Source organism: Vombatus ursinus, unplaced genomic scaffold (assembly GCF_900497805.2).
Source record: "Vombatus ursinus unplaced genomic scaffold, bare-nosed wombat genome assembly UNPS02014821.1, whole genome shotgun sequence".
NCBI lineage: Eukaryota > Metazoa > Chordata > Mammalia > Diprotodontia > Vombatidae > Vombatus > Vombatus ursinus.
Window position 1 is genome coordinate 41834533 of NW_020954599.1, and position 15685 is coordinate 41850217.

The window sequence follows — 15685 nt, forward strand, 5'->3', positions numbered from 1 at the left end:
CTGTGACCAGGTCCCCTGCTCTTCTAGAGTGCTAGTGCTCCTTTCTGCCTTAGAACTGAGAATTGGGCCCCTGCTCCCTTGTTAGTGACAAACACTTTTTTCTCTACCATGAAACTGTGACCAGGGCCCCTGTCTCCCTGCAGTTGTAAGCACTAGTGATCCTCTTTGCCCTGGGACTGTGATCTGAACTGCATATGGGCATGCAACAGGGTCCTGAATCCAGCACCAGCAAAGGGTCCCCTATTATCTCTTTCTGAGCAGTTGTTAGATCCCTTTACTGTCTGTAGGCTGAGACCTCTCAAAGCTGTTGCTGCCACTGATGAAGCCTTTTATAAGGTCTGCTGCTGGTGCCAAAGCAGGGCCTGCATTTGTGCTCCAGACCAACCATCACCCTGGTGAAACAGACCTTTTCTGCCTACCTCATTGTCTTGGGTTGGGAAATAGTTTCTCCTTATCTTTTGTTGGTTCTACAGATCCAAAATATGATTTGAGGCATTATTTTAAAGTTGTTTGGAGGGGAATTTGGGAGAGTGCAGGGGAGTTCCTGCTCCTGCTCTGCCACCTTGGCTTTGCCCCGCTGAGATAGCTATTTTCCAATATTTGAAGGTAAAACATATAGAAAAGGGAATACCCTTTTCCTGCTTGGCCCCAGAGGGCAAAAATAGAAGCAATGAATTGAAGCTTCAGAGAAGGAAATTTAGGAAAATTTTCCAAACAATGTTTTGATACTTAAATACTACAATAGTTCTATGATCTCATCAAGATCAGCATCACCTCCAACAGTGTAGATCGCAAACTACCCTCACCTTTTTATCCTGTGTAACTCACATTCTGCATAGAGGGAAGTATGCCAAACATGCCGGGAGTCATCTTCTAATTCTCTTGACTTCACACAAATACTAATAGAACAGGCTGTTATTTCTTAGTCTTCCTACATGGCGAGATCTGGTCATACATCTTTCTGAAGACATCACTACTTTGCTTCTTATTATCAGCACCTCACTGGTAATGTGTCATAGCCTGTTTACACCATGTATTTTGCTATAGCTTTTTGGGTTACTTTTACTTTTAGTTGTTTAGAGCTCATGGCACTCCATGACTTGTAACCATACACTAGAAAAAAATGTTTGTTCTTATAGTTATCCAGAAATGGAAATGGACTGACCTAAAAGCCTGAGGGTTCATCCTCACTCAGGTTCTTTAAGCAAAGACTGGAAGACTACTTGCCAGGTATAGAGAAAATTCATGTTCAAGTTTGGGTTCATCTTGATGGTCACTGGGGTTCCTTCCTCCCAGCACCTATTATAGATAGGGCCAGGCACATAATAAGCCCTTAATAAATGCCTGTTGAGGGGCAGCTAAGTGGTGCAGTGGATAGAGCACCAGCCCTGGATTCAGGAGGACCTGAGTTCAAATCTAACTTCACACATATAACACTTACTAGCTGTGTGACTCTGGGCAAGTCACTTAACCCCATTGCCTAGCTGAAAAAAATTACTATGAATAGGCATAAGCTAGAGAAACCTGACTGACAAAATTTTTGGTCTTACTATTTCGGTGTCTGGGTTATCAGACACTACAATTTTTGTATATGGTAGATAACCTTCAGGAGCCTCAACTCCATCTCATAATGTCTTCAGGTAAGATAAAAGCTATGATTAGAAAAAAATAAGTAATTTGTGCTTTTATCTTGTTGGTTTTAAATGGTCATAATACTTTCTAATAGTTCTCATTTATTTGCCATCTAGTTAAGTATTTTTAATGGTACCATAGAAAGAAAAAATGCATTCTAAACTCTTTTGACCCAGCCTGAACAGGACAGCAAGAAAGCCTGAGGAATGTTTGAAAGTTTGTAGCTCAGGATTTTCAGCTTCACTTTAGAATTAGCTCATGCTGAGGAATCCTTGACTCCACCATTTTCAATGCTAAATATTGAAGCAGTAGAATGTCTGAACCTAGGAGAAAGAAAAGCAATTCTTGCCCCTTCACATGAGCAAGAATACTTTGTGTGCCTTAATTGTCCTCATGTTAGGAAGAAAATAAGATAATTATTACATAACGTAAATTCAATACAGTATGAAAGAAGTAAGCGCTTATACAAATTTCCACAAAATTATGTGTCATTCTCCTTTCAAGCTTAAAGTTCAATTGGTATTTGTCAAAGGAGAAATAATATTCATTCAATAAGTAAACTCCTATTGTGAAAATACCTTTTGTATTGTCAAGTTTTGCAACAACTTTTTGTTCAGCCACATTCCAAATGATCACTAGGTGGTCTGCACTGCCACTCACAAAGATGTCAGGGTTGTGGGGACACCAAGAAATTGCAGTGATTGTCTTTTTATGTTCTGACATAATGGCATGCAATTTGAATTCATTGTACTGATGATTCAGCTAAAAGAAAGGATACACACAAAACAAATACATTAATATATCATTTAAATTTATATAGTGTTCATTAGAAAATTTTGTAAAAACCAGAGATTTGAATATACAAAGAAACTAATCTTGACATTTGCTGTAAAAGAACTGAGACTAATTAAGAATTAGAGATTTCAAATATTTTCATTTTAACTTTTAAACATACTTGCAAAGATTCTGAGCATATGAAAACTTCCTTTTCTTTATAAGGATGATGACTGTATTTTTATGATATAGGCTATCTTGGAATCGAATATTTCAAGTCTTGGCTGGCTTGAAGTAAATCCTTAGATAGCAATCAATCAATCTTTAGATACCAAATAAATGGAAGATATTTATGTCATTTATTTGAGCAAAATGTATTTAACGTCACAGAATCATAGAATCTCAGAGGTAGAAAGAACCTCAAGTCTATGGAGTCCCACCCATATCTAAAAAGGAATTATTTTTACAACATACCTGACATGGTCATTCAAATACCAAATAAGGGGTGAGCCCACCACCTCCCCAGACAGACCATTACACCCTTGTAGATATTTAATATTTTCATAAATTATATAATTCTAGAGCTCTCTTATACAACAGAACTACCTGAGGTGTAATTATTTTTTCAGCTACTTTCATCATTTCAGCAGAAAAGGATTGAATTGCCAACTATTCACCTGATTTGGTTATTAAGTTGGTTGAAAAAAACACTTTTGTAATACCCTGATATCTTTTTGTTACTGTTTTCTAAATGTTGACTATACCTCATTTTGATATAGTCTCTAAGCTAAAATGAAAGAACATGTTTTTCTATTTTTTTCTTATATAATTCATAAATGTGATTAAGGCTTATAGGTAATGATATGAGAGGGAGATGGCATTGTTGATAGAGACCTGACCTTGGAGTCAGGAAGTACTGAGTTCAAGACCTAATGTAAATTATATGTGTGTGCAAACACACACATATATGTATATATTAATTAACCTGTTTCTGACTCACACTGGCTCAGTGACTCTGAGGAAGTCACTTAACCACTCAGGACTCCCAGCAATCCTCTAACACTATAACACTACAAAACAGTTGTTAATCTGCATTGGTAAGGGGAGTTTCCTAACCAGGTGCTCATTACACTGAAAAAAGATCCAATTAATAAATGTATCAGTGGGGAAACTTGCTTATTATTTAAAGAAAAATTTTAGCATGTGTAATTAATTTTTAGTGACAGACCAAACCCTTGAGTGAACATTTAAGCTGAAATGAATAATAATGTCTTGTACGTTTATAGTACTTCATAGTTTTCAAAGAGCATCCACATAAATTATTATATTTAAAGTTAACGGATCTGTCAGTTTGATTTATCTTTTACGTAGATTTTTACAACACAAATTTTCCATTAGCGTGCATTTTATTTTAATAAGGTTTTAGGGCAGGGCTCTGTGGCTAAACTTAACTTCTACTTTCATGTATGTATTAAATCCTTGAGTTCACTAATTGAGTTTGTTTCGATATTTTATGGCATACAAAATTGTCTCATAGGTTTTTTTTTAAATTTACTTATAAATATAACATATAATATATTAAACTTTCTAGATGATCTACTTAAATAAAATCTACATGTTTTAAATCGCCAATCATAGAACGTATTTAAATCTTTTCACTAGGTGTTGAATCACTATGTATGATATTTCAATGCTTCTAAAATGATTATTAATTAATTTGGTAAAAACATTTGCAATGACATTCACCGGAAAGCAATAATAAATTTTGAACAATTAGAAAATTAAACTAGTTAAGCTTTTAAGTTAAAAACCCTTTAGTACAGGTTCTGGCTACAAAATAACTTACTTCTGTCTAATACCTCATAAATCTGTGATTTCATTGTAGCATGGCATTGCCTCTGGATTCTCAAAGTCTATGCCAATGGAGAGCAAACTCTGCAAAATACTCCAAAGAATGTCTCATTGACAAACTACATACATTGATTGTCTGGGGACCACTCTAGTTAAGTTCAGCAGTGACTACCTACTAAGAGGTGAAGCGTACTAAGAGTAATGAAACTAGATTTTTTGAAATATATACTTGAGTGTTTCTATTAAACATTTGACTTTTATTCATTGCTTTTACAATCTTCAGGTAGGTCAACTCCCCTTATAGTATACTGAACTCAAAAAGTCTATCAGAATTCTTTTGTTATGTGGGAATTTTCTTATACTAAATGCTGTTTGAAACACAGGCCACAGAAAACAGCTTGAAAATTATGAGAAAATTGCTCCTTAATAAATGTAGCATGGGCAGCTACGTGGCATAGTGGATGGAGTCAGGAAGACTTGAGTTCAAATCTAGCCCCACACACTAACTGTGTGACCCTGGGCAAATCACTTAAGCCTGTTTGCCTCAGTTCCTCATCTTTAAAATGAGCTGAAGAAGGAAATGGCAAACCACTCCAGTATCTTTGCCAAGAAAACCCCAAATGGAGTCAAGCAGAGTCAGACATGACTGAAATGATTAAATAACAACAATAATTATAAAAGTAAATCAGTGAAATGGGATATGTATTTGTTCCCTTTGTATATATAAAAAAGCTCTCTCAGATTATAAACATATATAATATAAATATTATAAATAATACAATACTTATATATAATAAATCATTAAAATTTTAATCAATCTATTAAAATATTATTTAAAATATGTATATAAAATATACAGATAATATCAAACATAGCACATAAATATATACATATAATATATTTAAATCCCTAAAGGAGGATGCCATAAGAATATTTCTATAATTCACAATTAAACATAAATTAGATAAGAATTAAATATAAACCCATAACATTACAACTTCCATGAAGTATTAGATTATTAATAAGCATTAATTTTACCTGATAAATATATATTGCCAGAGTAGCACAGTAAGCAAATCTGTCTCCACTGGCTGCACAGACATCTTTGTTCCAAGGCTGACACCCAGCAGCCAACAGGCCCACTTGCTTGACTTTGGGCATCTTTGACTAGAAGAAAGACAGGTGTGAAGAAATACCAGAGTAATTTCCATTGTTCAAGAAATCATTTTATCATTCAATGATAAAGCACAGAATTTCAATCATCCTGCTCTTTGAAAGTCCTCTGAATTCAATTCTATTGTGCCAAAGTGACCAGAGAGGTTATAAACATATACAAAGTCCTAGCAAAATCTACTTTCACATTTTCCCCAGTGACTATACAATCTGTTCCTTTGGGACAATGTGAGAATTGTCTACTTAATTCTATTTTTACACTTTATAATACTGAATCAAATAAACTTTCTCAGTTTGAAAGTCAGTACTTTTGTATCAAAAGATAGTTATATTTTCATCTTTTGCAAATTTGAATTACTTTATAATTTAGGAGGACTTTTCTGATCATTGTCTCATATAGTTGAATATCTCATTCTTCAGAATAATTGGAGAATAGGGCCTATATTTATAAAGTGCTTAATATTGATTTTCATTAAATATTTATCACAATATCCTACTGTACACTATTTTTTGTGGACTGGATCTGTGATAATATTGGTGTAGGGAATTCTACCTGAGAGAAATCTTTCTACCAATGCAGATGTCATCTGCACTACAAATTATATTATAAAGAGATGCTTGGGGCACTGAGAGGTTAAGTGAGTTGTTCAGGTTCACACAGCCAACATGTGTCAGAGGTGGGGCTTGAACAACCATGTCTTCCTATTTTTCCTAACTCTGAGGCTACTCTAACCACCAAGCCAAGCTGCCTTTCTCAAAAGTAAAAACAAAAAAAAAATTAAGATCCAACCTGTGATTTAATTAGTGTATACACACATATGTGTAGTAGATAGAAATATATGTATAAATAAATACATACACATGTGTAATCAATGTAAATGGGTAATCTCAGAGGGAAGGTACTAATAGTTGTTGGGGCTGGGGGAGCAGGATGGGAGAAGGAGACTGGGAAAAGCGTCTTGCAAAAGGTGGGATTTGAGTTAAGTCTGAAAAAAACAGGGAAGCCAAGAGGCAGAGGCAAAAAGGGAAAATATTCAGGGCATAGGGGAAAGACCGTGAAAAGGTATGGAGTCAAAAGATGTAGTTCCATGTGCAAAGAAGGCAGTGTCACTGGATCTTATAGTATCTGGAGAAGAATGAAGTGTGAAAAGACTGGAAAAGTTGGAAGGGCCAGGTTATAAAGGGTCTTAAAAAACAAATGGATTGGATCCTGTAGATAAAAGGGGCACTAGAATCTATTGACTGGAAATGGGAGTGACATGGTCAGAATTGTGCTTAGGAAGATTATTTTGATAACTGAGTAAAAGATGAACTGGAGTAGAAAAAAAAAAAAAACTTGGGGACACCAACCAGAAGGCTATTGTAATAGTTCAGGTATGAGGTAATGAAGGCCTGAAGTAGGATGTCAGCTTTGTGAGTGAAAACGATATATACAAAACAAAGAATTTTGTGAAGGTAGAAAAAATAAGACTTGGCAACAGATTAGATATATGGAGTGAGTGTGAGTAAGCAATTGAGGATGATATCAAAGTTGCAAGTCTGGGTGCCTGGAAGGATGGTGTAGTAACCTCAGCACTAATAGAGATGTTGAGAAGAGGGAAAATTGGGGGTTGGGGGGAAGATGAATTGAGTTTTGATTTGACACGTTTTTTAAAAAATCCAGTTCAAGATATCCAGTAGATAGCTGATATGAGACTGGAGGTCAAATAGGTGAATAAATCTGAGAATCATCTTCAGAAAGACGATAACTGACATCATTTACTCCATTTCTCCCACACAAATATTCATTGATAAGGGTTTCAGCTTACTCACACCTATCATGCACCTTTCCATTTCCCTTTAGGTGATCTAAATAAATATATAAAGGTATTATCTTTTGGATGAAAGCCCAAATGCTACCTTCATCTAATGTGCATCCTCAGTGTGTATTATTTATATAAAGACCCTGAAAACATTAGAATATAGGCATATGGGTAGATAGTTACATTCTTTTTCTTGGGGCAGGAAGTAATAATGTAATTCATCCCCTCCCCAGTGTTTAACATTCTCTTCTCTTAAGATATTTTAAGATTAATTCCATATTGCCCTGAAAATCATGTATGTCACTGCACAGACCTCCTCTGTAACTTTATTTAGTACAGCTACTTTTCCTACTTTTGCTTTTCTTAATGACATTTCTACGTTGTTATGGGGCTAAGGACTATTATGTTAGAATCTCAAATGTGCTGTCATTGTCAGTGATAGGGGGAAAGTATTATAGAAATCTTGACAGATTTAAAAATATTTTTTCATCTTTTTTTGTTGTCCTTGTTAGTTTTATCCTTTAGTGCTCCTGGGATGATCTGGATTAGTTGAGTCTCTTGCTAAGATTTCTATAAACTAGTTTTTCTCTCCACTATTTCTCACTATTTTGTGAAGTGATGTTGCTTATAACATTCTACTATCCACTTCTGGAAGATTCTGGATATGAGTTGTAGTCTAAACCAGCACTGCCTTTGGTTACTATATAGCTCAATTTGGCAAGGAGCTCCAATGTTTGCTTGTTAATGTGGTTTCTAGGCTCTTTTAGTTTCCTCATTATGGAATTCATTTTATATGAAATGGTAATAGGAAATGGTGATAGTTGGTGTTTGATATTCATTATTTTATCCATTTCCCATTCCATGGTCACAGTTTTTTTTTTTTTTCAAATAGATCTGGTTGGAATTGTCTCAACTGCACATTGTGACTTCTTATTTTTCTTCCTTCTCTTAATTTGGTATTGATTGATCTATTCTAATAAGTTGGTTTCAAAATAATTGTTTTTATTAATATTTAAATGTGTGTTTTAAAATGTACTTCATCAGTAGTAAGTCATTTCTTGCAGACTAAAATAGGATAACTTAGTGTTGTTATTTAGTGCTCATCATGTCTAGAACCTCCTAATTCTGATCTCAAAAAAAGTATTTATGATACATAAGTGGGAGGCTTCTGTATAAGTATTTAGCTTCATTCACTTTTAATCATAAACCATTTCTTAAACTTTTTTTTCCTGTTCCTCCACATGTCTACCTTTGCATTGAAGTCACCATGTATTAAAGTGTATAGGTATTGTCAGTGTCTTCAAAGGGCCTTATTGAGGTTTTAATTTCCTCATCCTTCATATCAGTTGGAATTGTAGTCATGGTGGTCTTTTTGCAAATGTTTACTATGGTATTATTAAATTATTTTATTATGAACACTACGCGGCAAGTAGACCAATCGTTCCATGATATGACATTTTGTATTGCTTTTGGATGCAAAATAAATTGGCTCTGCCAAACTTCTTTATCTTTTTTTTTAAGGAGAATCTATGAACCATCCTTTCATTAAGCAACAATTTCTCCTTTTTTCTTCTTGTTTATAATGAGAATGCCAATTTCTCCAGCAATATACTCACAAATTGGTCACTAGACAAGAATGTCACATTAGCATACCAACATCTAAGTTAATGTTTATAGTCATTCTAAAATCCATGTGATTCTTGGCTTCCTCACTGACATTATCACTGCTAAAGTAAAATGAGATGCACAGAATTGAGAGACATTTTGTATTTTTATTTGTGTCATGGGTTGCTATGGCCAAAACCTTCATCTTTAAGTGGCTAGCCTCCTGGTGATAAGACTCTTAATTACCTCATCAAAAGCAAAAAGCAGACATAATTTTGAAGCCTTTCCAATATGACAGAATTTTCACTTCACTGGCACAGCCTATGAGGAACCAAGGTTGTTACCTCTATGCCATGATGACAGATTTGATAGATTTAATATAATAATAATCAATTATAGTCATTGATGTCCATATGAAAAACTCTTCTCTATTTAAAATGTCACAACTCAATAATTTCAATAATAGTTGATATAAAATGAAGCATTTTCAGGGAATATATTTCAGCCCATTATGATTCTAATTTTAAATCCATTATTCTGTCTCCTAAATAAAAGTATAGCTTCCAAATTATAGAAGGAGCAAAACTAAAACATCTTAATGATCACTTGATACACATGAATCCCAACAATATATAAGGCTCCACTGAAAAACACATTAAACAGCTCCTTCATCCTCATGGAAACTTTCTCCAATGATATTAAAATGCCCATTTGACTTTACATTAATTTAAAAACAAAACAAAACAAAACATATGGCCCATGACTTGAAAGCAGAAAGAGAAAGACTTCCTCTCCAAAAAGGAGGAAGAAGATTAAATGATGTCTTCAGAGCACATAAAAAAGTTCACAAAACCTAAAGATATACTTTTAGAACAAGCAGATATCATTTGACCAAACAATAATAAATGGAAACTAAAGGTGCATGTAGATGAATTTATTAAATGTAACTCAAAGTGGCTTACCTCTGGAAGGAGTGAAATTAAAAGGCCCTACATGAGTAAATATACATGAACTCAGCCAACATTATGTTGACAAAGAGGGTCAAAAAATGGCTAGATAATGTTGATTTGTTTATGGACACAGTGGGTTATTTCAATGGCAATTCAAGACCAGGTAATTGCCATAAGAAATTAAAAATGGTTATCTTTAAAGAGCTTGCTTTAGTAATCAATGCAGATTATGCAAGGAAATCATTATACAACATATAACTGAAGGCTTCAAAAACTTATTATGTAATGATCACCTAGCAAGATAAGACCTGGTGGCTAGAATTACACATTAGAATCATAATACATTTCTTTGATTATCAGATCATAAGTCCTCATATGACAAACATAGATCTCAAAATATACTGCAGAGTTCAACTAAAAATCTCTACTGGTTCCAGAGCATTATTCTATAGCTAGTGGTTCCCATTTAATGATTTGCAAGCCCCTTGGGGTTCATGGCAGCAGTCCAAGGGATTCATGCTAAACAGTATTTAATGGTATCTTAAGTGCTGAATAAATGCCCAAATATGTTATGAGTATATTTTTCCTCTGAGGCAACAAGCATATATTTGAAGCATTTTAGGTTTGTTTCTGTAGAGATTCAAAACTGTCATGATTATATGCACAATGATTTTGGTGTCTGTGCGATGATTGTACCAAACTCTAACTACTTCTGACTAACTGAAATGAATCCTTGCAGTTTCTCAACCTGGTAGCAAATCGTTTCCAAACAAGTAGAAGAATTCTATTGTTTTGTGTAAACCAATTCCCAATGAATGGTTAGATGTATGTACATACCCTCATTTGTGTTCTGTACACTGCACCAAAGTAGCTCTCTTATTCACCCCTGTTATTCAGTAATTGTACTTCATCAGCTGCATAATAAAGTGATCAAGATATGATGTATGTTTGCTTTCTTGCAGCACAGATGTCAGGCTATTTGAAAACCACGATCCTACAGCACACACGATACGAGTCATTTTGGAACAATAAGGGACCATCACAAACATTCTGAAGAAACACACTTATTTGTCTCTCTTTACAATGTTCATCCTGTTTTCTATTTTAAACTTACCCTCTGATTATGGTACTGACTTCTAACTGGCAGATTTTCAAATGAACTGGTTGGCAACGCTGGTCAGTTGTTCATCTAAGAATACAAGTAAGCCAGAAGAAAGTCATGTGTCAGAAGATATTCTTTCCTTACAAAGGTTAGTTTACATCTAAACATTGTTAAAAATGAAGCACTATGTGCAATTGAACTCTAAGGATATTTATCATTTACAATGCCTTTCACTAGCCAGTAGAAAAGTATATATTTTACATTGTCATTACCTATTCATTTTTGTCAATTGGTTAGGTGGCTACAGTTTTTTAAAAAGAATTTCCATCTCTAAACAAATGAGCTTGTAAAATTCTCCTACCGTTTCCTACCATATATTTTTGTGAGCAGGCATTTTCAGTTTATTCTCATTTTGGAACCAGATTTAAGACTGTTTGGTGTTGAGCTAAATATTGTGAACTTTTGTTCAAATAAAAAAGTTTAACATTGAAATTAAGTTTATACATAATCATTATATTTGTTAAACACCCTCTAATTTATAATATTATATAATGTTATTTATATAGAAAAATTATAAAACAAAGGGATTTAATATGAAGTCTTGCAGATAATAGTAATCCTGTGTGGTAATGCTGTTCATAATTGTTCATTAACTTGTTCATAATTTCATATTTAGTTGTCATAATTATAGGTAGGATGAAACTTTATATTTTATGATTATAATTAAATAATATAAATTTTAATTTGGATCTTTTGGGTGCAAAAGTTATGTGATTTTAAACACTGAATTAATAAATCTAAAAGAATACCATGAGTAATGTATTAAATTACCCTGTGGTTGAACATGTTAAGTGACTCACTGACATCCTGAAATCAATGTTCAACAGGCAAAACAAATTTAAAGTAATTAACATCTATGCAGTATTTAAAAAAAAATTGTGTTATTGCTGAAAGGGGTTTGTGGAACAAGAAGAAAAACAACAAAGACCAGACTGTTGTCTATAATTACCTAGACAAAACATTTATCTACAAAAGCTTAATAATGTTTTAAATAGATGTTACCATATTAAATATTCATAATCTTCAAACTGTGTGAAACAAAAGCTTTCAAAATATAGAGACCCAGGGGGAAAAAAATCAAAGTAATGAGGGAATAGGATGAGTCATGTATCATCTTCATCATTGTTTCTACTATTTAAGTTGTCCTCAAGAAACTTTCAGTGAGTCTATATGAAGGAAGAACAGTAGAAGGAGGACAGAGAGTAGAAGAAAAGAAAGGAGAACAGTAACAAAATAATGACGATGATTATGATGGTGATGGTGACTATGATGATAGTGATGACGTAAAAAAGCTATAGTAAATACTTTTGAAAGAATTGGGGGGCAGCTAGGTGGTGCAGTGAATAGAGCACCGGCCCTGGATTCAGGAGGACCTGAGTTCAAATCTGATCTCAGACACATAACACTTACTAGCTTTGTGACCTTGGCAAGTCACTTAACCCCATTGCCTAGCCAAAAAAAAAAAAAAAAAAGAATTGGGCACCACTTCATTGAACAATAGTAAAGGGTGATAACAGGTATAACATCATTAGATGGAATGTCATCAAAAAGTAATTTACCTCTAGATAGAGTTAATGAAACTGCTACAATTCAAAAGAAGAATTAAAAGGCTACTTGTGGCCAATATCTGCCTGAACTCAGCCAACAAATATTACCAAAGAAGCTTCAAAGACATGGCTGAATAATGCAGACAGATGTTTGTGGAAACAGATTGGGTTTATAATAACAATTCAGAAATAAGTACTTGCATCCAAAATTATATGTTTGTCCTTATAAAGCCTAGACTTCCTATTCAATGTGGATCACGCAAATAAATAGTGAAGAATGTACAACTTTATTACTGCAGTCTATAAAAATGTAACATCTACTCAATACCTAGGTAGATATTATCTAGTGGCTAAGATTATAGTATACAGCAAAAGCTTACTAACATGTGGGAACAGGATGAGGTGTATATCAGTCCTGTTTTGTCTGCAGCTGGAACTAGACCATTGTCACAGACAGCTGTAACCCGCAATCTGGGACACAATATTGATTTTTAAAATGTTAACAATGTTTGTAAATAGATATTGCCATGCCAAAAACCCATAATCTCCAAGCTACACGGAATGAAAAGTTTTCAAAGTATAGAGAGCTGGCTGAAAAGATCAAAATTATGTGGGAACAGAATGAGAGACATATACATCATTCCTGTTGCCTTGTTTGCTATTGGAGTTGCTGAAGATAGTTTCAATGAGCCTACTGACAGTAAGTCTAAATCCTAATACTTTTTTATCCACCTGTGCAATAGTCTGTGGACTACTGAATAGGAAGAAATGATATCAAGATAGCAATTTGTTTCAGAACCAATTCCGTCTGATCTCCATCAAATAATAATAAAAATAAATTATAACAGCCACCAGAAATTACAGAAGGGTTATAAGGAACTTAAGCTTCATTTGTCAATGTAGCTCATGTAAGGAAAAGAAACAAAGTATGCAACACATCACTGCAGGCTGAAAAAATTTAGTGCTTAGTGAATACCTAGCAAGACACAAGCTGGTGCCTAGAATTATACACAGGAGCTTGCAATTTTTTATATATTAACAAATGACAAATTTCCATACTACAAATAGACCACAAAATATCCTAAGGAACTCAATCAATAAGCTCTACTAAAAAGTGGATAAGCATCACAGACTGAACTGAGAACAGCCTACAATTGCACAGACATAACGTTGACCCATGGAAACTTAAGAACAACATTTTCGACAGATCTTTCCATAAAGCTTTCAAAATAGAGACCTAACAGAGGAGACAGTCGTGTGGAAACAGGATGAGGTGTATATCATCATCCTTGTTGTCCTGACTGTGACTGGAGCTGTACCAAAGATGCTTTCAGTGACTCTACAGAAGATGAGTTTAAATGCTAACACTTTTATTCAACTACAAAAAGCAGTTATTTTTATCTGTGCAATAGTCTATAGACTGTAAGAAATAAAAGAATAGTGGAAGATAGGGACTTGTCCCATTACCATCACTATTTGAACCCCATTGAACAAAATGAGAATAAGACAAAAAAATAAGTAAGGTAATTATGAGATGCAGCACATTTGAATTAGGTCATATGTTTGATTAATGACCAGTATTATAGGATAATACAAAAATTGGATTTAAAGCTTTAAGGGACTTGCAGATTTTCTAGCCTAACCCCTACATTTTTCATATGAAGAAACTGAGACCCAAGACCTTCCCATGGCTTCCAGGAGGAACAATCTCCTTGCTATTGGTAGAGAGAAATACTACAGAGGTGAAATGATGCTTATACTGTTAGAAATGGTCATTGAGTTTTGTTTACATATTTCTTTTAATAAGGATGATTCAATAAAGGAAGGTTTATTGGAAAGATGATTCCAACTTTTTTTAAAGGTATAAATAAAAATTGCTAGCTAGGTAAATATGTTACTTGTAACTAATTCATACAGAAATACTGACATTACACAGTGCCTTTCATGCTATATTCCCCTCATTTTACCACCTCTAACAAACTTAATATTCTTGTCTACTTTTCCACTCCTACTTTCAATTAAACTCTCCTGTGAGCTGACCCCAAATCCCTTTTTTAGCACTTCCTTTTTTTTTCCTTTTAAGGTCAGGTGTTGTGGCCACTGTCGACCATGATGATGATGATGATGATGATGATGATGATGATGATGATGATGATAAAGGGGGGGAGAGATAGAGAAAGAGAAAGAGAAAGAGAGAGAGAGAGAGAGAGAGAGAGATTGAAAGCATTTATTAAACGTTTACTGTGTGCAAAGCACTGTACTAAATGCTGAGGATACAAATAAAATCTAACAAGCTAGTCCTTCTCAAAGAGCTTATGTTCTAATGGGAATCAGTAAATAAAAAGGAGCTAGAAATCAAGAGTTGGGAAGAGGAAGGATACTGGCAAGGACAGGTGGGAGTAAGATGGGCATGGCTAGGTCCCGTCATGAAATGGGGGTGGAGCCTAGAGACTCACCAATTAACAGAGCAGACCTCAGGGTAGAGACCTCATCAGGGAGAAAAGGCTGCTGGGAAACAGCTCACTTAATTTTACTTTAGACAAACCCTTCGTAACACATGTGCTCACATCCTCTATGTCAACAGGAAACCACAACATCATAAAACATATGTGAAAAACTGGGTTTATTTCAAGAGAAATGGACTGGCAAGTGGAACCCTATGCAAGTGCAAAGCATTTACATTCTAAACAATAATTTGCTTAATTTATGAGAGTACAACAAAGGAAGGAGGAGGAAACAAAACTCCTCCTAAATGGAAGTGGTATGGGAGGAGGAAAGGAGCAGTAAGGGTGGGGAAAGGACCAAACTCCTCCCAAAGGGGAGGAGCAGGGTGAGAGCAGAAGAGACTTTTCCCTTAGGAACTGCTAGACCATGAAGATATGATGGTCTGCTTATCTACAAGGGTCTCAGCTGCACAAGCAGTTTCTCAATCTGGTGCAGACTGACTGAAATGTGTCTTGACTCCCAAGGACACAAAGGGAGTCAGGCTTGGGGTGCAAATAACAAATTATGTCACTGGGGTGGGGGTTCTTCGTCCTTGACATGTATGTTCAGGGCCTGTTGTGTACTTTTGCTTCAGTGTTTCTGGAAATACGGCGACTCAAAAAGACAAGTTCAGGAGACCCTGTAACATCTACTAAAATCTTTCATCCTCTGCTTGGCTTTTTTAAATCTTGCCTAGTTAGTTTG

General features: G+C 34.7%; 1 protein-coding gene across 1 annotated transcript in view; it reads right to left on the reverse strand.

Moving 5' to 3' along the window:
- WDR17 (WD repeat domain 17) overlaps nucleotides 1–14967 on the reverse strand; it is a 102390-nt gene extending 87423 nt beyond the window's left edge. Inside the window, exons 1-4 of the mRNA XM_027837566.1 lie at nucleotides 14953–14967; nucleotides 10902–10976; nucleotides 5296–5424; nucleotides 2211–2394 (exon numbers count right to left, since the gene is read on the reverse strand). Coding sequence (XP_027693367.1) covers nucleotides 2211–2394; nucleotides 5296–5418 — 307 coding nt within the window. The 5' untranslated portion in view covers nucleotides 5419–5424; nucleotides 10902–10976; nucleotides 14953–14967. The remainder of the gene's footprint in view (nucleotides 1–2210; nucleotides 2395–5295; nucleotides 5425–10901; nucleotides 10977–14952) is intronic.
- Nucleotides 14968–15685: the final 718 nt, after the last annotated feature.